Here is a 24,628-nt window from a genome sequence, read left to right as displayed (position 1 = left end):
TAAAAATTATTTTCTTCACACAAACTTTTTACTTCATTAAAACGTGTCGGCTGTGTAAATCCCTGAATGTAAAACTACTTTTCACAGCAGAACTTCTGTGGTTGTGTGTAAACAGCTTCACTCTTCACCTCTAAGCTTAATAAAAATGCTTCTTTGCTCCGTTGTCCTTAACACAAATGACAAGTTTAATTCGCTACACACACACACACACACACACACACACACACACACACACACACACACACACACACACACACACACACACACACACACACACACACAAGGGACATGCAATACAAACACATTCTGGCTGATTTCTGCCTAAAATGTAATTTAAAAAACAAATATACAAACCAAAAATGTCTATAAACAGAACCGCTTTAAGCTTTTTAGGTTTCTACGGCTAGTTTTTAACAAACTTACGTTTAAAACTTCGTAGCTCTCCCCATTTGCTCTTACTGTCGAAAATCCACAGCCGGCGCGCAAAGCATGCTGGGAAAGCCTTGTTCTGTGAGGATACAACAGACCCGTCCTCGAAATGTGGGCGGAGCGAGGACGCGAGAATGAGTATTCTTGGAATTCGGACAGTATTCGTTGCTGCGCTGTGATGTCATCGACCTCAAAATGCGCTCTTACAAGCATCCTTCCCGTGGATTCGGACATACCCTAGGTTTATGTTCTACTTCCTGAATTAAGAGCGCCAGAGCTTTTCTTCATAAGAGAATGACTCACAATGTGTCCAGTTATACCACTTTAATGTTGCTTTATTTGATCATTTGTTTATTTATTTACATATATTAACATTTTAATGACAATATCAATGTATAATTTTTCACAGTCTCTTTTTATAATGAGGTTAACGTGATTGGGTTTATTGCAGAGGAAGGTTAGCTCTATAAATACTTTAGTGTCTGATGAAATGACACCAGCGGCCCATTCTCCTGTAACTGGTGGAAGTTTAACAGCAGCAGGAATCTTCTGTTTACGTTTGGAAGAATAACTGTGCAAAACTCAAAGATGAATCAGACTAAAAAGTAGAAGTTGCCATTTTTCTGCACTTCAGCAGAAAAGGCAACACATGTTGTTCAGTGATTTTTCTTTCTTTATGATATCAACAACACTTTGCCACCTGTGCTCACATTTTGCTGGTTGGTTTCCAGCATCCTCCACCCAAACAGCCATTCTTTAAAGCATCAAGGTACTTGTTGATTAGTCAGCGGGAGGGTGCTTCAGCCACAATGCCCAGCAGCCTCTTCATCTGATGATGATTTAGAGCAAATGGGGAGATAAAAGTTCATATTTTACCCTTTAAAATTTGTTTTCTGCAGCTTATTTGTGGCTCATGTTCTTTTTTCTGCTGGTCATTTTATCGAGACGCTAATAAAGCTGACATATAAAAATGTTTCTGCTACGGGGTAAATGTAGCTATATTATTATTATTATTATTATTATTATTATTATTATTATTATTCATTTGATTGTTAGAACTGTAAATATTGCAAAGCAACCAATAGTTGAAAATGCCGGAAGCTCTGAGGATAATCTAAATCTACCCTAATTTTTCATCTGTGAAAATAAAAGATAATTTCAGCTTCACAGAAAATTTTAAATGTATTTCTAAGGTTCTGCTCCAGTACAGCTCTGCTCTTAGTTCATGGCAATTGGCTTTCAGTTCTTAATATTTCAGAGAGCATAGAGGATAAAAGGTCTGAGTTGAACCTTTAGAGTTTTAGGCAGGGAACAGGAAGAGATTCCTCGAATTTTCTCCCCTCATCTTAAACTGCCATAAAGACCTGGCCTAAGGTACGCCCCGTCACCACCTACTCCCACCTCACGTCTATCAGATCTGTGATGTTTTAATGCAGGCCCATCCTCAGCTCTTCAGTTTCCATGGATACCATGACAGAGCGCTCAGCATCTCCCAGCATTTGCCTTTCTAAAGGGCAATGTGAACTCAGAGTTTCGCCCCCATTTATATACGACCATATGTTCCCAGGCTCTGCTGTCATGACATCATCCGGGTGCACCTTTCTACACTCTTTCCATCTTTTTATTCCCCCATGTTCAATGCTCGTGTGAAAAACATAGCTTCAGATGACTCGTTTCCAAGAAGCTAGGCAGACCGTTTCTTCAGCACCTTGGACAGCGTTCAAACTAAATTAGCTTATGGTTGTAAACGTACAAAAACTCACATGATTTTACTTTTTCACCTAAAGGTTGATGTATAAAACCGACACAGCTACATAGTTATGCCATCAATAATCAGTAATAACCAAAGAAAACAGATGTTTGATTCTAGGGTTTACAGTGCTGAACGCTTTTGGTTACTGTTCATTAAAATATAAATACACATCGAGCTGTAATTTCCACATGAGCAGTGTGATGTGGGAAATTAGACTTGGTGTCACTTTTATCACTTTTTAAAAACCTTTCAACTCTGTTCAGCTTTTATTTGTGTGGGTAAATACTGAATGGTAGTTACAAGCATTAGGATCTGTTTTTATTCCTTATGTTTAAACTTGCTTTGGTGTTTTATAAAACACTGATAACAAATTAAAACTGATGGTCACAGTGCAAAGCCACGCTGTCAACCTCTAAATCTTTTACTGTTTTAGTTTTTTCTAGTAGGTCAGTTTATAGATTCAATTTTACCAGGAAGGAAACCAGCTGAGTGGGCATTTTCACACGAGGAACTCTGCACTTCAGTGTAACTTGAAAAATGACTTTTTTTTCTGGATATATGTAAATAGAATTGTACATGTCCCAGAAATGAGTTAACGCAGGATTATTGTCTGGTGTGAACCCTGTGATGGCTGCAGGGGATTAAATGGACTTAGTGTGACTTTCACAGAGGAAATGTAAAGTATTTGTGCAGTGTGGACAGTCAGTGATGTGATGCTACACTTCAATCCTGTCTTTTTTGTACAGTATTACTCAGATTACCAGAGTCTTGCTCTGTAAACTGTAGAAAAAGAGAAGAAACAATCTATTCTGACACAAATGTCATTGTGCAGTGGGAAGATTTCTAAGAATACTTCTTTCTTTTCTAATCCTTCTCTAAACAATCCCATTTGGTGGGGCCTCTCAGTGGAACGAAGATGGACAAGCTAATGAAGCGGAGAAGTTGTCAAGCCAGGATATAATCTGTCGCCTCAGACACCTGCATTCTGTTCTCTTTAAAGCGTTGTAGCTTTTTTCCCCTCCTGTTTGTGTAAAACACTTGACCTTGGCTCACACGCCTCCAGGTGGGATCCCCAGCATACTAATGAGGGTTAGTGCTGAGGAATGCAACGCCATGGCTTTCTGTGTCAGCTAGTCTGGCAGTGATCTAATCTGAAATACCATCACCACCTCTGGTGTTGCAGATCCAACTGGTGCTTTGCTTTACTCGTTGCACAGGATGGTTCCTTGTGGGCTTTTGAGAAGGAGAATACTGTTGATTGTGCAAGAATAGTTCCAGGAAATTAAGAAATATCAATAGAATTGATGTGGATCAAGCAGGAAGTTTCGTGCACTGGGATTCTGAGGGAGTCTGCGTTTCTTTGAGGCAGGACTGCAGCATTACAGTTGCGCTTTAATTTGTACATTAGCTGTATTAAAGCAACACTGAAAATGGTTATCGCTTGTCCCTCCTGCTGGTTGAAAGCAGAATTACAACTGTAGTAAATAAAATGGCCCTTATAGCACCTTCTAGGACAGGGCTATAGGAAGACCTCAAGGGCTGTTATACAGCATGCTTTAGTGGTTTCTCTGGTCCACCACACCAGATTCAGTGGTTGAATCACCATTGCAACAGAAGCCTGCTAATCCCCTACTAACCGAAATCAGGTGTGTTGAAGCAGGGTTAAAACCAAAACATGCTGTATACCGGTCCCCGAGGTCCGGAATTTAATCGCCCTGTTCTAAGGCTCTACAACCCCCCAAAGTCACACATTCACATACTGGTGTTGTTGAGCTTCACTGTAGTCACAGCTGCCCTGGGGCACACTGACAGAGGCAAGGCCTCACACAGGCACCACCAGCCCCTCCGACCACCACCAGCAGACAAGAAGGGTTAGGTGTCTTGTCAAAGAACACAACAGCAGCCTTCTCTAGTGGGAGGCAGGATCGAACCTACAACCTTCCTATTACTGGACAACCCACTCCTGAGCCCTCTGTAAATAACCCTGTTCAAAGCCTGCTGCAGCTAGCGGTAACAACGAGCTAACACGGGAGACTGATATGAAATAAGCCACGAACTAAAAAGAGTCAAACTTTTGGACAAAAACAATTGTGTTACAAGTTTGTAGCAACAAAGCCAGGTCACCATCAGTCCGTGCTTTTGTAGCCTCCTTCAGCTCCCTCAAACTAGTGTAAATGGTAAACTAGTGTAGGCTGTACCAATATTCACTCTGGTTTCAGCTCTTCGCTTCACCTTCAAAAACATTATTCTCCTACTTTTACCCCCAGGCTCAACTATGATACCAAAAAAAAAGCTAAATTCTTTTTCCTTCTTCTTGAGATTTTTATTGACGGTCAGCCAACTGATCAAGCTAGCTGCTAGCCTTTATAATGTATACCAGCACAGTACACAGCTAAAAGCCACAAAGCAAGTAAAGGGTTCCTACCTATATCTCAAAACTATTAAGTGCAGTTTCTGGTTACAGAGTGCTGTCCAGTGTGACGTTGCTCAAATGTATGACTAACCCTTTGATGCATAATGGTCACTACAGTGGACAGGTACTCAAAACAGTTTTTTTTTTTTGCTATTAAGCACAGCTGTTAAATACTTTATTGCATTTGAGCCCGTCCATTTGGACTTCAGTAAGTCAAGCCAACATTTTTCATGTTCAGAATGCACGCTGCCCACTGAGGTGGACATGTAATAAATTATTTGTAAATTATTAAATGTTACAAAAAATATTTGTTGAAATTTGTTTCATTCACACCTAAAGATGAATGAAAAAAATGTTTAAAAAAATCATGGTTGAAGATTTCATAATTCATGCATCAAAGAGCTAAACAATTACTGAAACCAGTTTGGAAGAAATGGCCTAAAGTGTTAAAAACTCTTCAGTGTTGCTTTAAAGAGCATTCACTTTCGAAAAGTTGAGATTATACATGCAGACGGTAAAGATTTCTCCTTTTTCTCCATCAACAGGGCGTGTGTATCATGACAACGGCCTTCCTCCACTTCTTCTTCCTCGCCTCATTCTGCTGGGTCCTCACAGAGGCCTGGCAGTCCTACATGGCAGTAACCGGAAAGGTTCGGACCAGGCTCATCCGCAAGCGCTTTCTGTGCCTGGGCTGGGGTAAGCAGGCAGTTCATTGGACCAGAGCTGTCCGTTATCCTCCCATCGTACCTCTCAGCTGCTATTTTCTCTCCATCTCTTAGTAAGGTGTCTATCTAGAACATTGTACATCTTTTTCTTTCACTGTTCTCGTTGTCTCTGTGGGGCGGCTGGATCTTCATTCTGCCAGCTTCTTTGTTGGGATGCTTTTGTGCTTCAGTCAAGCTGGATAAATAGGCTGACCTTGAGCAGCGTGTGTGTGTGTGTGTGTGTGTGTGTGTGTGTGTGTGTGTGTGTGTGTGTGTGTGTGTGTGTGTGGTAGGCTTGGGGGGTGGGACAGACTGGTGCAGCTCTCCAATAGCAGGTTGCAATGACCTTATGTCTGAGAGAGAAGATGGGAGCCTGGCATTTATAGTACACTGCAGCAGGATACAGTTCATCTTAAACACTCACACGCCATCAAGTACAACGCATTTGAACATCTAAAATGTGGTGAATATTCATCCTGAACACCTGTTTTTGGCATTTTTAGCCAAGTCTGATGTTCAGTCATGCATAAAATTAGCTCTGAAGTGTCTCAAAGGAAATGGATTTGGAAACGTTGAAATGCAGAGTGTGATTTGATACACGAACATCTAAAATTAGGAAATCATCACGGCGAATATCGAACATGAGCGAAAAGCTAACATGATCTGCATCAAAATGTAAAGATTTCCCTTCATCTGATAAATGTCAGTCTGAATCTTTGCCCAAGCTGCTTTTTCTTTTCAAGCTACTAGAGATCGCTCTTTAAAAAAAAAATCAATTTGATTATGAAAGAGCCCACTCTCATTTTTCTTGTTACCTAGCAACAAACAAGGCTCTCTTAGTCATTGCAGTGCCACTGCTTGCTGCAAAGATGGACGAAGACTGTTCTACTATCACATGGATTTACTTAGAATAATAGCAATAGATGAAGTAGTGATGATAAACAATCAGGATGCATTAAAACATAAAACATGACAGCTGTTTTCTTACATTGTTGCCTCGAATCTCAAGAAATGACAACCTGCATGAAAACAGATGACATCTTATCAAACCCAATCCATGCAGCGCACATCCGCCTCTTAATTCAGCCCCGTTTTTAGACGCAGTCTCTACGCCAGGCTGTTGCCTGCGCTGTGATTTATGGCGCGCTCGCAAACACTCAGCACACTCTACCTCCTCGGCACTGCAGAGAGGCACAGGATGGCCACAGGGTCTTTGGCTCGTGCCTCCAGGAAACTGATTACATCAATAGCACCTGCCTGTGCCGCTCGGAGAGGAAACGCTTTAATATTCCGAGCACACAATAGTAAAAACTGAATCAATTGTGCTGATCTATAATGAGGAGCCACACAGCAAAACCCTTCTTATTACAGGGGGTGGAGGGGGGTAGAAATCTCTCACAGCAAAGTGATGAAATCTCACTATGTGGCTTCCTCTATTTGACGCACTGCTGCCGTTTTCCGAGAGAGCCGTGCAGTCTGTTTTCCTCCACCTTTTGATGGGAACTTATACAACTTATTGACTGAAATGGCAAAAAGTAGTAGATCAGATATCGCCTCATGCGGTGGTTTGTAATAGAATCAGTTTGTTTAATGAGTTGAAACGTATTCTGGTTTACATGCACCCGATTCTCCGATTGGAGCTCCTCCAGTAACACATGTTCTCTCTTTTCTAAAGGATTACCAGCTTTAGTCGTTGCCGTTTCTATGGGATTCACCAAAACAAAAGGCTACGGGACACCCTTATAGTAAGTTTTCGGTTTTGTTTTTCTTGCTTCGTCATCTCTATTTACTATGCAGCACACACACACTTTGGGTTCACGGTAACGCTTAAGAGCAGTGATCAAGTGCTTCTGCAATGGCTTACCTATCCTAAATACAGCCATAAACAAAGACCCATGAACTCAATCAGATTTGAAAATAGCACAGCAAGACACACATTTCCAGTGAGCTGTTTCCCTGCGGGACACCAAATGCATAAACACTGCTCAAAATCTCTTTAGCATTTTATTGCCCTGTGGAACGTTGGGTAGGGAGTTACAACATATGGTGTCTCTCCGCTGACAATTGTGCAAGCTAACGGTGATGTGCTGGTGTGCACCATTAACGTGGATGTTAATGTGGCGGTTGGGAGATAATTTTTTTTTCTTGTTTTCTCTGCAGCTGTTGGCTCTCTTTGGAGGGTGGGCTCCTGTATGCTTTTGTTGGACCTGCAGCAGCTGTTGTTTTGGTACGACCCTGTTACAGAAGTCTGTGGCTTTCACTCACCTTTGGCTGAATTTGTTTAAAATATATTGAACATTTGCTATACATATTTTAAAAAAAACACATTCTCAAGGTATGCACATGTCTCCATTCCACTGGGATGGCCAAAAGGACCATTTTCTGGCCATTTCAGAGACCAAGTGAGTGGGGAATGTACATGGAAATGGCCCAGTAGGGTCGCTGACCTGTGTTTGTGGTGACTTCATGCTCATTGGTTATAATTCGGACATAAACTACATTGGCAGATGTCACCGAACAATCCGCATTTGTAAAATTAGACTTGCTGTTAAAGCAGAATGGAAGGAAAAGAAAATGAGCAGCATTGACGCAGCTTTAAAAATCACGTTTCTAAACTACCCACCCTGCGGTGGAGATCCTGACCGCAACGCTGCGTTGTTGTCTCCAGCGAAGCGGTGTAAAAAACCAGGCATCTTCTGGTCATTGAATGTAACTTTTCACATCAAACTGAAACTCTCCCGGTTCCCCAAACAGATTCAATTATTGTGTAGTTTGAAAAAATAAAACTTTTAATGCTATTAATGTCCATGGACGCCTTTTGACACTGATCAGTGACATCACTCGCCACCGAAGCATTCACGATTTGCTGACATCTTAGAAATGTTCTGAATGGAACAATTTTGTTTAGAAAGTCAACAGCTAAGAAGACCGAACCATCCCAGAGACTTCCCAGAACTCCTAAATTAGAAACAGCTATTCATTGCAACTATAATTAAATGATCATTTCCCTCCCACTGTCCTAATGGGTTTGACCCCGTGAGGAAAGTTGACCACTGAGCAGGGTTGATGGTTTATGCCTTGGGTCCACATGGCAGGGGTGAGGAGTGAGCTCCAACCTCACCCCTGCCACATGGACCCAAGGGAAAAACCATCAATCCTGCTCAGTGGTCAACTTTCCTCACGGGGTCACACCCATTAGGACAGTGGGAGGGTTAAGTGAATATGTTTGAAAGTAAATTACTACTACTATTGCTACTACTAGTACTACATATATTTGCAAGATTTTGAATCATTTTGGTAGGAATGAAGAAATACAAACATAACATTTGACGTAAAAGCTCATTTGTGTGTGTGCTTTAGCGGCACAGCATTGCATAAATGACTAAAAAGCAGAACAGTTTCAAAGACAGAGTAATGAGCGTCCCATCAGGCACTGTGCTCAAGTAATTCCCTTTCATTTATCATAATAGTCCTCCATGTGGCTGTGAAGTTATTAAGTATTCATGTCTTAGATTTGTCCAACATCGAATATACTGCGGTAATCTAATCCTCTTGTATTTACGTAGTTGTAATGAGAAAATTACGCAAAGACTGTCATTACCCAAATAGCTAAATCAACAAGACTGCGGATTTGTAATTCTGTTTCTTGCTGTCAAGTTTCTGTTCCGTGGTGGGGTTTTTTTGTTTTGAAGGGACTAAATGCTTCAGTTTGAGCCTCGGTAATAAAAGCACTTGAAGTCTTGCTGTGCTGTGGTTCTCCCTCACAAAGATCCTCAGAGGAACGCCCGCTAATGTCTGCAAAATGGCAGCTACAACCGTCTGTAGCGAGAACAGCGCAGCTCTGCGAATACGATTGTTTTGATACTTTGACACCATTGTGTAACACAGAAACAATTGAATCAAATCTTTCCCAAATGTATTTATACTTCTTGGAAGTACTCACCATGTTACACACACCAGACACAAAGGATTTCACATAGATCGTATCCAAATGCGATGAAGAGTAGAGCTCTGATAACACAAGCTGAGGCAGCGAGTGCCTGCTGAGGAGGCTGTGCTGAATAAGTGTGCAGGTCATGTCTCATCTGCAGGCTCAAATGTCACAGAGAGGAGCAAACAGCAGAGGCTAAAGGTCAAAGCCTGTTGCAGATGAACGCTAACGACTGAATTTCACCACTAAATATTGCCATTCTCTCTCTGTTGACAGGTGAATATGGTGATTGGCATCTTGGTTTTTAATAAACTTGTGTCCAGAGATGGAATTCTGGACAAGAAGCTGAAGCATCGAGCAGGGTATGACAGCACGTCCTTGTTAGTACCCACTTTTCTTCTTCATTTTCATCAATATTTCAATATAAACAATGCATGCCTTGTTTACTTCAGTGTGGAGATTTAGATCTCAGCTTCCTTACTGCTGGAAAGAAAAAGATGCATGAACATAAAGAGGTCAGATCTCTCTCGGGAGCGACGTGGTTTCGCGTTTCTTTGGCAGATTTAGTCCAAGATGAAAATCATTAGAACGCCCACGCTCTCGTCGGCCCCTGCTGTTGTTAGCATTGTAGGGAGGTACTCTGAAGTCAGGCGGCTGTTATCATTGTTTGTCATGATGTTGTCTCGGTGTCTCCATGTCCCACAGACAGATGAGTGAGCCGCATACAGGATTAACTCTCAAGTGTGCCAAATGTGGTGTCGTATCAACGACTGCTTTATCAGCAACTACAGCTAGCAATGCAATGTAAGTGCCTGTCAGTGTCTGTGAATCAATAAAACGATGCTACAGGGAGTTTTAAAAAAAAATCATGTACAGTGTGTCCACTGCTGTAGTCCGCTGCCAGGAATGGTTCTCTTTTACAACTACTGTATAGAAGTGGCCTTCGAACGCCTCACATAAACATTAGTATGCAGAGGAACAGCCCACTATCACTCTGGAGGAAACAGGTCGTCATGGAGATTCAACTCAGCTCTCCAGACCTGATCTTGTTTATTTCCTACGCACAAGCCTTCCTCTCTTCTTCCAGGGCGTCCTTGTGGAGCTCGTGCGTCGTCCTACCTCTGCTGGCTTTGACCTGGATGTCCGCAGTTCTCGCCATGACAGACAAGCGCTCCATCCTCTTTCAGATCCTGTTTGCCGTCTTTGACTCCTTGCAAGGCTTCGTCATTGTGATGGTGCACTGCATTCTACGGAGAGAGGTAAAAGAGGCCCTTTAGGGGCATTTCAGACATTTTTAACTGTAAAAGTTGTAAATAATGATTATCTTATCCATTATAGGTAGCTTTTTTTATTGGTTTTTGTTCGCAGAAATAACGGTTACATTCTGAATGAATGGTTACATGGGCCCTAGCCGAGACCAAAGTGGATCGTTGCCATCTTAAAATGGCTCCAGTTTCCAAAATTTCACATATTATTACACTGCCATCAATTTTGCAATAAAATGAGATTTACGTGGTTTTTTTTCCAAGCATAAAGTTCACCTGCAGCAACAAAATTAGCAGTTCCATTGCATCCATGGGGTCAAGATATTTGTCCCGATACTCATGTAATGTGAACCTAACAGTGGTGTAAAGGTTTATAATGTAAAGTTCTCATAATAGCTGTGAAGTCTTAGGAAACGGAGCTGTTCTAAAGAGGAAGTTCACTCAGAAACATATGATACTTCTTATTTTGTAGGTATAAGCGGTCACTGAGTTTTACATGCTGGCTGAACATTTCCTGCATTAACTGCTGAAAACCTTAGACAAGGAAACACTTGTGTCAGCAAAAGGCACACAGATCTACATCACTTTGTATATTTGCATTGATGGACTCACCCATCTTGACTCCTGAAGGGGAGGACTGATGGTTGTTTAGCAGCTGAGAGCAGAGAACGTCTTGTCTAGCAGAAGCTAACCATTAGCATTAGCATTAGCCTGGCAGAACTCCTTCAGGCTTGTGTTATTTGTGGAGACAATGCATCAGTGCTGCAGAGTAATCTGAGGCGGCAGAAGAGTTGCACTTCTGTTAGCCAATCAGAGGAGAGATGTTCAATTAATGATAAGACTAAAAGTTCTGCCTTTTCAGTCCTTTAAGACCTCAACTATCCTAAAAGTCGTTTAGAACGGGTGATTTATGTATTACTTTCACACAGAAACATTTCAAAATTCCCAACAGAATTCTTTTAAATCCTTTTTTTTTCTGGCTCCTTTCGTTTTTAGGTTCAAGATGCTTTCAGATGTCGGCTCAGAAACTGCCAAGATCCAATCAGCGGTGATGCAACAGGAACTTTCCCTAATGGGCATGCTCAGATAATGGTAGGCACAGTCACCCCTCTTATCTGCACCCATGAGAGACTCTGTCATTTCAGCAGGCCCAAATGTGCCCTCTGTGTGTTATTTATAATACGCTCACCCCTTCTGCTCTCAAACGTGATTTAACTTATGTGCTCTCTGGGTTTCTCTACTGATCGTATTATTTTATTTTCCATTTTTCATCGAAACCATGAAGCATCGTTTCCTTCGTTCCCTTATTATTCCACCCGCTTCTTTTTTAATACCTGCAATTACACGCACGCTAAACAGTCGGACCTCTGATCAATGGCTGTGGTTTCTAAAAGCCCCCCCACGCCCAAATCCTTTGTGTGTGTTTGATTAAACTCACTGCCCATGTTTTCCATGCATCCCGCTGATTTCCCCTTACGAGGTAACAGAAGATTATTCCCGGCTTCTGAAATGAGACCCAGGCATTTTCATCCAGCACATCATAACAATGATCTGCTGTTAGGGCTCTAATACTTTTCACAGTTTCAGAATGTGTCGAGGCCGTTTGGTTCAATACCATTATTTCCAGTAAGCACAAAAGCTTTGCAGCTGTCTCAGCACATATTTTTCCCTCTTCCTCACACATTATTTTGGGAGCTGGAAGGTTGTACTGAAGCAAAGAAAAGCAACATAAATTTCCTTAAGCACTTGGAAACAAGAAAAAATAAATTCATATTGATTTTGCGGTTGACTTCCCGTTTGTGTTTGTTGTTTATCGCTGAAATAATATTTGAGGTGAAACTCACGTTGTTTTTGTTTTGTTTTTCTTATCCGCAGACGGACTTTGAGAAAGACGTGGACATCGCCTGCCGATCAGGTACAGGACAGATGAATAGATGCTTATTAACCAGATTTTTCATGGTTTGTTTGAAAGGGAGAAAAAAAGGGTTAGATGATAAAAATAGCTCAGGGTTGCATAACAGGTAACGATTCACAATGGATTTTTATTAACAACAACTAAAATAGACTTAAGTCTGTGGACGAAATATCACGAGGACGTTTTTACAAGTTTTATTGTGAAATATAGACCCATCATTAGTTACTGTTTACATTCGAGTAACTGCGCACATCCACACAAGCTGGAGAGCCCCGTCTCCAGCCATTACCCAGAGCTCTGCAGTTTAAGCTAACAAAATAAAACCTAGGGATGTTGACATTACTACTTTAGATCATCAAACACATCTTTGTGCAAACGAACAAAGAAAAAAAAACCATCTCAAAGCTAACGGTGTTTAGCAGACATCTTCCAGATCCGTTTGAAATAGCTAGAGAGCTGTAGGGACGACAATCCTCAGAACCGGCTGTGTGGATCTCTCACAGCTGAACCAACGAAGGAGTAACCGGATCTCTTCTACGTTTTGTGGGTTAATGTTGAAGGATCGCCATGATGCCACTCGTCTTTGGAGATTAACAGATGCTCCTTTTATTCTGACAAGCTACATAAACAGAAACACAAACCAATGAGATTAGGGGCTGCCTGCTCCAATTACACAACACATTTGAGTAATTACTATAAGAGTGTCACCGCGGGTCACACACAGAACTACACACCACACCGGCGTTGTCGCTTTCACACACGTTTATTTCTCAGGACTGCATAGCAGCACATCTCCTCCCCGCTGCTGGATCCACTCGGTCGGTCAGTTCTCCCCGGCTCCTCGTGCCTGCGACCGCACATAATTATATAATAAAAGCATATGTAATTAGATGGCTATAACTTGTTTGTTTCTTGACATGTTGGGCAGATATTTTATTTTTTCATTCATGTCTGCCACAATCTGGGTGGTTTATTCGCTAAAATTCTATTCAATTCAATTTTTTTTATATAGCGCCAAATCACAACAAGAGTCGTCTCAAGGCACTTCACATAATAAACATTCCAATCCAGGTCAGTTCATTAAGCCAATCAGAAAAAAGTTTCCTTTATAAGGAACCCAGCAAATTGCATCAAGTCACTGATTAGTGTCAGTGACTTTACAGCAATCCTCATACTAAGCAAGCATAAAGCGACAGTGGAGAGGACATCTCCCTTTTAACAGGAAGAAACCTCCAGAGGATCCTGGCTCAGTATAAGCAGACATCCTCCACGACTCACTGGGGATCGAGAAGACAGAGCAGACACACACACACGCACGCACGCACAGCAATGTGTCTATGGTTACATTGTGATTGCTATTTGGTGAGAGATAAACTTTATTGTATGTATCCTAGTGAATCTATAGTTAAACAGATAAACAAGTATTAGCACATCCAACGTCAAGGAAAGCAAAAAGTTATTATAAGGTGAGGGATAATGTTTTAGTGATTATCAGCAGTGTGCTAGACGATGGCCCCCTCCATGAGGCCACCACAGCACAGCAGAACATCATTGTAGCTTCTTCTGGGGAGAAAAACACTTAGAGAAAAAAAATTAACAGCTAAAATTGCAGAAAATAGTACAGTTAAAGAGCAGACAGTAGAAGAAAGCAGTAGAGTGTGAAAAGTGGTCAGTGTATCCTCCAGCAGTCTAAGCCTATAGCAGCATAACTACAGAGATACCTCTGGATAACCTAGCCTTTTAGATGTAGGCATGTTGGAGGCAGGGCAAGGGAGAGCCATCTTTACGGACTGTACACTCCACCTCCCTCTACTCCCCCACTTGTCCAGATCTAGGCTAACATCAGATTTTAACCATAGGCCCTATCAAATAAAAATGTTTTAAGCCTAGTCTTAAAAGTAGACAAGGTGTCTGCCTCATTGACTAAGGCTGGGAGCTGGTTCCACAGGAGAGGAGCCTGATAACTAAAAGATCTGCCTCCCATCCTAACTTTAGATAGTCTGGAAACCACCAGTAGACCTGCAGTCTGAGAGCGAAGTGCTCGGTTAGGAACGTATGGAACAATCAGATCACTGATGTATGATGGAGCTTGATTATTAAGAGCTTTATATGTGAGAAGGAGGATCTTAAAATCTATTCTGAATTTAACAGGTAGCCAATGTAGGGAAGCTAAGACAGGAGAGATATGATCTCTCTTTTTAATTCTCATCAGAACTCTAGCTGCAGCATTTTGGACAAGCTGAAGACTTTTAACTACATTCTGTGGACTTCCTGAGAGTAATGAATTACAGTAATCCAGTCTTGATGTAATAAATGCATGAACTAGTTTTTCAGCATGACTCCTGGAAAGGATGCTTCTAATCTTAGCAATATTCCAAAGGTGGAAAAAGAAAATCCTACAAACCTGTTTAACCTGGGATTTGAATGACATGACCTGGTCAAAGATAACACCAAGGTTCCTTACTTTGTTCTCGGAGATTAATGTAATGCCATTTAGGTCAGGTGATTAAGCAATTTCCTTTTCTGGACTTCTGGTCCAAAGATGAGAACTTCCATCTTGTCTTGATTTAAAAGCAAAAAGTTTAGAGTCACCATATTTTTTATGTCTTCAAGACAAGTCTGTAATCTAACTAACTGATTAGGTTCATCGGGGTTAATTGATAGATATAACTGAGTATCCTCAGCATAACAGTGGAAGTTTATCCCATGCTGTCTAAATTACCAATTGGGAGCATATATATTGTATAAAGAATTGGTCCAAGCACTGAACCCTGTGGTACTCCACAAGTAACCCTGGAGTATGAAGAAGATTTGTCATGTACATTTACAAAATGAAATCTAATCGGTTGTTGACCACTGCCTTCAGCGTATTTTAGCAACTGGAAACCTGTCAAATTTAACTTTTGGAACAGCAGTAGCTCAGGAAGTAGAGCGGGTTGTTCAGTAAGCGGGTGGTTGCAGGTTTGATCCCGACTCTGACCAGAGAATGCTGCTGTTGTGTCCTTGGGCAAGAGACTTAACCCACCTTGCCTGACCGGTGGCGCCAGTGCTTGGCAGGCCTCGCCTCTGTCAGTGTGCCCCGGGGCAGCTATGACCACAATGTAGCTCCTCCCCACCAGCGTATGAATGTGTGTGTGAATGGGTGAATGACTTGTGCAGCCTACAGCTCTACGTGTGTTAAATATGCTAGTAGCTAATAGCACTGTTTTTTGACAACCAACAGATAAACACAACTGGGGGTGCCGGTTTCTTGCCCTCCAGTCAGGCACTGGGGGCGGGGGTGTCACATAACATCACGCTTCAATGGGTCTATAAACACATTACCGAATGAATGAATACTTTAGTAATCTTACAGTGAGGATATTTACACCTTAAGGCAGCAGAAACACATAATGCAGATAAAGGTACAGAAACAGTACGCTATTAATGTAACCTGCAATAAACTAAATATTCTATTGTCAATGGTTTAGTTTAAGCCTTGGAATAAATATCACAAAGGTCTGTGCTGAGTTTGGAGAGAATTTTCTTTCCCCGGGAATGCCAGTGGAAGGGTAACTGCCGTGTCTGTTTTGTACTTTTAGTCACAGTAATTGTTGGGAAAATCACAGTAGAGTAAAAAAAAAGAAAAAAAAAAGACAGCTTTGAACAAAAAAAAAGATTGTGCAAATTATCTCCTGTGTAAATAGGACTGGTAACTCGCAGCAGCCCCCCCTTCACACCGACATTGTCTGTCTCCAATCTCCTGTGGACTAATGAAGAGGGCTTCCTAAATGGATCTTCAAGGAATTGTGAATCGTCAAGCCGACTATTATTCAGAGCCCGCAGAAATACAAATTGTTTGGAGACTAAAAGAGCTGTCTGGCCTTCTTGTGGCCACAATACTTCATTCTGTACAGTATTGTGAGGCTAAAGAGGATGGAAACTACCTGAAACCCCCAAAATATAAATCTGGGTCCTTTCAGGAAAAACTAAAGCCAAGATGCACAAAAAGTGGAATGCATTGTGTGATTTCATCACTGGGCTGAATCGGTCAAATTTGTTGATCAAGCTCGACTTTGATTTTTGAAAATACCACAGACTTGCAAACAGAGTATGTTTTATCCAACCAGAGAAGTATTTTGAATAGAAAAGTCTTGTTTCTCTTGTGTTCATTCTCAAGGTCATCACCAATCACCGAGTTGGCATTAGCACACTTTAAGGCAGAGGGGATTTCAGGGAGAGAATGAAGCCGTTCTTGCTTATTTACAGTAACGTTCCCCAGAGACTCCCATGTCTTCCATTGTGTTGCTTTGTTTTTTGTGGAATGTCACACTCGTAGCATTTTCACAGTCATTCATCTTGTCGTTCCGGTGTTCCCTTGGTGGCTTCTGTTCCTTAGAGAATTCCTTGATATTGATTTGAATTGTTCTGTTTGGTCACATGCTGGAGAATCTAAAACAAATGCTGAAGTCGATTCAGCACTGGGGTGTTCTAACTAATCCTTGTATCGCTCTGCCCTCCAGCACTCCACAAAGACATGGGCTCTTGCCGCGCCGCCACAATCACTGGCACCCTTTCCCGCATTTCCCTCAATGACGAGGAGGACGAGAAGGCTCCGGAGGGCCTCAACTACTCTACGTTGCCTGGCAACATCATCTCCAAAGTGATAATCCAGCAGCCCTCAGCTCTACACATGCCAATGGGAATGGGTGACCTCAAGGACCAGTGCATTTCCGACAGCAACGCCGACATGCGCCGCACTGTTTACCTGTGCACCGATGACGCCATGCGACAGAGCGACCACGACATGGGGGCTCATGACATGGAGGGCCATCCGGCACAGGGCCAGATGATGGAGACGGACTACATAGTCATGCCTCGCGCCACCATAGGTGCCGCGTCAGGGTCAGGGAACCTGCCCACCCTCATAAAAGACGAACCGAAGATGACTTCAGCAATGGATACTCTGCCACACGAAAGGCTAAAGCATTACAAGATCAGTCCCGACTTCAACATCGGCTCGGCGGGCATGGACCATATGAATGTGAACCTGGAGCAGCAGTATCCAAGCGCTCCAGAGCAGATGCAAAACCTTCCCTTTGAACCCCGCACAGCTGTTAAGAACTTCCTGGCTGAAATGGAAGAAACCGGGGTGCTTTCTAGGAGCGACACAGGCTCTACAATATCTATGAGCTCCTTGGAGGTACAAATGGATGATTTCACTCTTCACTACCCGTTTAATATGTTAACAACTCAAGTTTACTCGTTTGTGATTTATGTTCACAGAGAAGAAAGTCAAGATATTCTGATCTGGACTTTGAGGTACGTATAAAATTTCTGTAATTTCCGATGCGAAAACAAATCCCGGTTGTGCCCTTGCTTTTGATTTAGTACTACTTGTTGTGCCTCTTGAGCTTATTGGAGCTACACAGCGTTGACTCGTCTAGATTTATTGACCTACTAGTTAAAGTAAAAGCAAGGCTGTCAGCTGACAAACAGGGCAGTAGCTCTCATCAACATTTTATCCTCCTCCATCTCCTTCATCCATTAGCTATGTTGATTTCCAAACTGTATGCTTTTAAAATCATTTGCACATTTCACATCTGATTTTATCACCGGTCAGCAATGATTCTATTGGCTTGCAAACACACATGCAAACCCCCGTTTTGGCAGGTTACAGCATTTATTTTGCATTGTTAAAACATGCTTTACTGCATATATAAATTTCAACTCCGTCAAAATACAGGAAACGTGTAGCGGCTGGCAGCTATTTTGGCATTGGTTGCATTTTCTTTGGGCTTAGATGCACACCACAGCTTAAAATGGAAGATTTGTGCCAAGGTTTGATCACAAGGATTTCCCTTACACCAACAAATCTCCAAATGAGGTCATTTATCACAGAAGAATTATGTGAAGGTATCCCATAACCCAACATTTAATTATCTTGGTGTTTCCTTTATTTTGGCCAAGTCACTGGTATATATGCAGAGGCAAGTGAATTTGTTTCAAACCGGGCCTATAAGTAAACTACCATGACACTAACAAATTGATCAGAGTTGGAGGGGATGGAGAGGAAGATGCATTTCCATTATTGGCTGTCAATACCAAAGCAAAAACCCCTTGCCATTGCAGAAAGTCATGCACACCAGGAAAAGACACATGGAGCTGTTCCAGGAACTGAATCAGAAATTTCAAACCCTGGACCGATTTCGAGACATACCAAATATGGGCACCATGGTGAGTAACAGGAAACCAGAGGGGTGGCTGTCTGTTAATAATAATAAAAAAAAGACCAACATCCAAATAATTTATTTAGATATTTGGTGCAGGACACATTATGTGTGATTGTGCAAATGAGTGGGTATGTAGCAAAAATGTGCCTTTCTCTATAAATTGAGCTTGCCAGCAGCACCAGGGCTGCTTTCTAGAAGCTCTGTAGCATTTTCTCCATGATGTCATTCTTAAGGGAGAAATAAAAGTAAATAATAAATACCTGTAAGCAACATTTGACAGTTTTGCTACAGTGGAGTGCATCCATTCCAATACAAGGCCATAAATGCACTTTTATTTACATGCACATGTATCTACTTAGCGAACCCATCTTTTGTTTTCTTTTCATTAACGCATGGCAGATTCTTTATCCTGTCAGCAACTACACAAATATTACCTTAATGTGGCTCACAGTAACTGTGTGGGTGTATGTGTGGGGGGGCTAACACTTTACTGGATCTAGAAATCAGGCTAATTATGCAACACCACATGACCTTGCTGCAAACTAAAAGTCTCCCCATCTGTCTCCACACCTGGCTGGAGCTGCAGACAATGAGGACATCAGACTTAATTCATCAGTTTCGGATGAGCTGTATGGTTTTTTTTTCTTCCCATTTTTGGTTCTGAATGCAGCTTTTAGAAATCTATTATGCAGCCAAACGCCTGCAGTTAGTTTAGACCGTGCTAGTTGAGTTAAAGCTGTGGTCCGTAGCATGAAATCAAGGAGAGGAGGTTGAGATATTGAAATCTGAACGGCTGCAGCTCCCGCTCTTGCTGCCACTTCCCTTCTGAAAGGAGCTGAAAGCCACGCCCTTGTAGCGTATATATACAGCAGACATGCACATAAATAGCCCTGTAGAGCTAAATCATGTTTGTGATTCGTTCCTGCTCAGACACACCCAATCCTAACAGCTGAATTCTCTCCTCAGCCTTCTTTGGGTTCTGCAGGAGCTGCTAATCACTCGTTTTATTCAAATCTGCAGTTTTCAAGCAGGGAAACATCTAAAACCGGCAGGAATCCATCTCTCGGCATTGTTGCTAACACTACACAATGATAAATCATTAGTCCGATGTAGCTAATGAACAAGTAATGTTGTCGACATGTTCCTGCTCAGAAATACCAAATTCTTACTGCTGAATAATCTCCTCAGCCTTCTTTGGGTTCATTAAGGAGGTCCAATCGTTTTAGTAGCATTTGCAGTGGTCTCTAGTAGAAATAAAATCCTTGTAAGTCGTACTTTGGGGAAAGAAACGCTCCGATGTGCCTGTTTCAGAAAGTACAAGTCAGCTGGAGGAGAAAGTAGCATCACACGACAGGATTTAGAGTCTTATTTCATGATATCTCGCCTCTGATTGGCTAAGAGCAACGCAACTCTACCCCTGACTCAGTTTGCTGTGCAACGTTGAGGTTGTACCTCCACAAATAACACAAGCCCGATGCTAATGGTTAGCTTCCAATAGCCGAGAAGTGCTCTGCTGTTTCCTGGACGCTAAAAACAACAGCCTTCCCCATCGTGAGTCAAGATGCTAATGCTGCTAAAGGCTAAAACAATGGCCCAGTGTTGTGTGAGGTTGAATGCTATGCTAATAGCTTAACTTCAATACACAAAAGATGAACCCCTTTTATTTCCCCTTCCTCCTCTTCCACAGTTGAAGTTTAGTCAATGTAGGTCAAGTTAGCGCTTAAGCTAGGTTGGTGTGCTAAGCTGATAGGCGCATCTATCCGCAGTGCATGCTGGGAACTGGGTCGCATCTTGATTGACAGCTCTTTCTTGTGGATACACAATTCTACTGGTCAGCGCTCTAGGCTCGTGTAAAGTATTTGTTTAGCTGCAGAGGCCAGGGGAGAGGCTATACCTACTTTATATCATAGAACAGGGTCAGATAGTCACATTTAAACATTTTTAAGTTACTTTAAAAATGACCCATGTAACACAGCTTCTGTCCTTTTAGTTCTTTTCACCCTCCCTCTATTTCAATAGATCTGTATAAATTTGAGAACAGTTGCCTAGTTACCATGCAACTTCTGTTTTGTAGATCATGCAATATTTTTTCTCCCCAATGAATCTACTGCAGAGCTGGCAGCAAACATTAGTATCCATTTTATATTCCCTGATGGGGAGCAGCTTCCTCCCCTTATTTGCACTAATGTCTTTGGGACTGCCAATGAGCACACACTCAGACGTGAAGCTTAAGGGTACACTGCAGATCTGCTCATGTTAGTAGTGTATGCATGTTCCCATTTAATACACTGCCATTATCTTTTGTTATTTGGTGCTTCTCTCAGCATTAATCCATAATTTTCAATTAGAAATGCTAGGAGCTCATACAATGCCCTTTTGAATGAAGTGATGTGACTGGAAAAGCCAATTTTGGATTAAAACGTGGCGGTTTAGCCACCAATGAAGCGATGCTACTAACATATTGTTGGCCGTGTTTCGCAGGACAAGGCAATGCCAAAGCAGAACCCATGGGAGAGCTACAATCCAGCCTGCGAGTATCAGAACTACGCCACTATGAATGTACTAGAATCTGACACCAAGGACTCACTGGAGATGACACCCGCAGAGTGGGAAAAGTGTGTCAACTTACCCCTAGATGTCCAGGAAGGAGACTTCCAAACAGAAGTCTAGAAGGGTGACGGAGGACGGGGAAAATGCAAATGTGGGACAGAGACGAGGATGTATTTTGCACTGAATAAAGCAACAGACTTTTCTAACAGCCTTGGCATACATATCTGGATCTTACGAGCGTGGCAGGGACATTATGTGCCAATACAATATAAGAACTGGTGAGAGAGGGGAAAAAAGAAAAAAAAGAGACAAATACAAGGGATAAAAACATCAGTGTTACTTTTTGAATTCTCACTAGTGTACTTAGTGTGGGGCAGCCTGGTGTACAATATTTACCATCATGTGTTTCAAATTATCCGTTGATGAATTTGGCTGGATAAAAAAATCAAATCAAGGAAAACTCTCTAGATGAAACCTCACAAAGCAAATGACACGCCATGTCGTCCCAGCTTCATCGGGTCACGTTTTAATTTCCTGAAAACTGGACCCGGGAGCACAATGTATATACTTATGCAGTTTTTAAAAGTTTATAACAGTCTGTTTGGCCATTACTACACTTTTTACTTTATAATATAAAACATGGGAGGCAAAGAGGATTTTTCTGTCATATTAAAATGAATGTTTGTCAAGCTACATTCTTCATTGCTTTAAATGCAATAAAGATAATACTCACTTTTATATAAATAATATATTTCACAACTTTAATACTGCAGAATCTGCTTGAAGGATCCCAGCAAGCTCTCTCATCTGCAGCTCTGTATAAAATATTTAAAAAGAAAAATGTTGTATGGTGTAAATAAACTTTTGTCTACATATGTTTTACTTGTGCCAATTTATTTTAATGAGATAAAAGAAAATGCCAACCTGACCAGAAATTATAGCGAAAAATGTTGACATTTGAAAAGGAATGTAAATAAAAGAGGAAATATGTTCGTACTGCTTCAGAGCTCGTGTCCAGTTTATGCCGTGTGTTGGTTGGTTGCATCTCAAGAATGTGTCCAAGTTTGGTTTTTTTACTGGATAATCCAGAAAAAATGGGCCTCTCAAATAATCATCATCACTTTTGCAGCTTGCTCTGTACAGTTTTCTTCCTCACCTCATAAATCCACTGACTGTATCCGATTTCTAAATTTAGCTGGGAAGCATTTAAACTTCTAATATGTCTCCGAGCCTCCAGAGGGTTCCTCTGATAAGATCAGTTCCCTCAGACAGACAAGTCCAGCTGGAGCACTAATGGGAGGAAGCTGCCAGGGCTGAGGGGAAGCCTCGTTTGTTCTGTCTGGTGGTCTGTGCAGCAGGGCTTCCATTCTGACAATGCGAGAGGCAGCAGGAGCTCCTCTCTCCCTCCTTCTGGGAACCAGGAGTCCACCGAGGAGGAGGAGGAGGAGGTGTGACTTCAGTGAAGATGAGGACAAAGCAGGAGGAAGAGGAATATGGTCTTCTCTGACGTCATGACAGAACATTACAGCTAATGCAAACACTCCTGAATTACCAATTCCTTCTAATACAGATTAGCAGTTGGCTCCATTATGTACAATAATGATGATTTCTGTCAGATTATTTTTTCTTCTATCTTTTTTTGCTTTTATTAGGCTTGATTTTACTATAGAAACCTCTGAGAATTTTCTTTTTCTTTCCAGGAACTTCCAGGTAATTCTACCAGATCGGGCTGGTCTGAAATACCCATTTTCCAGACCCATTCTGGAAACAGCCAAGTACCCGAACTGGGTTATGTACTCTGTAGAGTCTGTGACTTGTGGTTAACTCATGCTGATTGGTTGTAACTCAGTAGGAAATGATATCATTAGACATCTTCAACACCACCGGCCTTTGCTTACACTGTAAGAAATGAAACGTTGAATTTACTCAACCAAATTATGTCAACCAGTTCCCATACGCCAAGTTGCTAAACAAAGAGCAATTTACATATATGTTGTCATGTTAAAAGTAAATATATATTTGTCTTTACATTTAGGCAAGTAGGTTTAGTGGAACCGATTTACATAACTTGGTTAAGTAAATTCAACATTTCAATTCTAAGCCCAAATCTACACTGGAGACATCAGAGACGCGGAATGGCAGTGGAGCAGTTTACCCGTGCGCTTCCACACCGGGAGAGCATCACAGCCATGGAGCGGCTTCACCGCCATCCTGCTCGCTGGAGTCGCGAAATCACAAAATCCCTCAAGACTTCAGAGGTCACAGTTTGTTTATGCCATCTGCATGTAAACCAAAAAGAAGATCATCACTGTTTTATGTCATAATGTTGTTCCTCTTAAGGAGACTTTCCAATTTTTTATATATTGAAATCATTTTCTTAAGCCAGTATGAGCTAAAATGACCCTTTACAGGATTAATTAAAAGCCACCCAGCCCCTATCTGTAGCCTGAATATTCCACTTGCAACTTTAGACTGGCCAACATATTCTCACACCCGAAGCGTCGAAAAATGACGTGGGGTTACCAAGCGTTGGTTTAAACCCGCACATTTAAAACGCCCCGGCATTTAACCTCTAACCTCTTCCTATTTACCCTTCCCCTCATCCCCATCCTAACCACCCTTCTCCCTTTGCTCTTATTACTGGTTTGCACACTCTGGGCATTCTCTTTATGAGCTTCAAGAAGTAGTCCTTCAAGACTGTTGGAAAACCATTTCAGGTAACTACCTCTTGAAGCTCATCAACAGAGTGTGCAAAGCAGTAATCAGAGCAAAGGGTGGGCAGCTATTTTGAAGAAAATAAAATATAAAACATGTTTTCAGTTATTTCACCTTTTTGGGTTAAGTACATAACTCCACTTTATAAAGTTTTCTCCTCAGCGAGACCCACCACATGTGTCCTGGACCCTATTGCCACTAGGTTTTTTAAACAATTTTATGATTCTTTTAAAGATGAGGTTTTAACTATGATGAATTGCTCGCTTCAGACGGGGGTCTTTCCTGCTGCTTTTAAACGGGCGGTGGTCAGACCCCTGCTGAAGAAGAGCAATTTAGAGTTTAATGAATTAAACAATTATCGACCGTTATCCAACTTACCATTTTTAAGCAAATTTTTAGAAAAGCTTGTTTTAATCCAACTCAATGATTTTATCAACACCCATAATGTTTTTGAAAAAATTCAGTCTGGTTTTAGGGTGAACCACAGCACCGAGACAGCCCTTCTGGAGATTTTAAATGATTTTAGAGTAAATTATGACAAACGGAAGGTGGCTGTGTTGGCTCTACTGGATCTAAGTGCTGCCTTTGATACAGTAGACCACTCTATTCTTTTAACTCGTTTGAAACAGATCTGCCTCTCTGGTGCTGTTCACCAATGGTTCACATCCTACCTCACAGACAGAACTTTTATGGTGAGTTTGGATACCTGTTCCTCTAGGCTTCATGGGATTACATGTGGTG

General features: G+C 41.7%; 1 protein-coding gene across 8 annotated transcripts in view; it reads left to right on the top strand.

The window, feature by feature from the left end:
* The window catches only part of adgrb3 (adhesion G protein-coupled receptor B3), a 179,639-nt gene extending 157,466 nt beyond the window's left edge, over nucleotides 1-22,173 (top strand). For 5 of the 8 annotated variants that reach the window (XM_070542386.1, XM_070542385.1, XM_070542383.1 and 2 more), the window contains 12 exons: nucleotides 5,141-5,291; nucleotides 6,975-7,044; nucleotides 7,460-7,526; nucleotides 9,507-9,610; nucleotides 9,936-10,034; nucleotides 10,318-10,489; nucleotides 11,492-11,587; nucleotides 12,371-12,410; nucleotides 16,913-17,592; nucleotides 17,676-17,711; nucleotides 18,522-18,626; nucleotides 21,104-22,173. In XM_070542386.1, coding sequence (XP_070398487.1) covers nucleotides 5,141-5,291; nucleotides 6,975-7,044; nucleotides 7,460-7,526; nucleotides 9,507-9,610; nucleotides 9,936-10,034; nucleotides 10,318-10,489; nucleotides 11,492-11,587; nucleotides 12,371-12,410; nucleotides 16,913-17,592; nucleotides 17,676-17,711; nucleotides 18,522-18,626; nucleotides 21,104-21,292 — 1,809 coding nt within the window. In that variant the 3' untranslated portion in view covers nucleotides 21,293-22,173. The remainder of the gene's footprint in view (nucleotides 1-5,140; nucleotides 5,292-6,974; nucleotides 7,045-7,459; nucleotides 7,527-9,506; nucleotides 9,611-9,935; nucleotides 10,035-10,317; nucleotides 10,490-11,491; nucleotides 11,588-12,370; nucleotides 12,411-16,912; nucleotides 17,593-17,675; nucleotides 17,712-18,521; nucleotides 18,627-21,103) is intronic. The other 3 variants (XM_054750137.2, XM_070542384.1, XM_070542382.1) reach the window with 3 other exon arrangements.
* The last annotated feature ends 2,455 nt before the right edge of the window (nucleotides 22,174-24,628 follow it).

This window comes from Nothobranchius furzeri, chromosome 12 (genome assembly GCF_043380555.1).
Source record: "Nothobranchius furzeri strain GRZ-AD chromosome 12, NfurGRZ-RIMD1, whole genome shotgun sequence".
NCBI lineage: Eukaryota > Metazoa > Chordata > Actinopteri > Cyprinodontiformes > Nothobranchiidae > Nothobranchius > Nothobranchius furzeri.
This window is presented reverse-complemented; position numbering and strand designations above follow the sequence as displayed.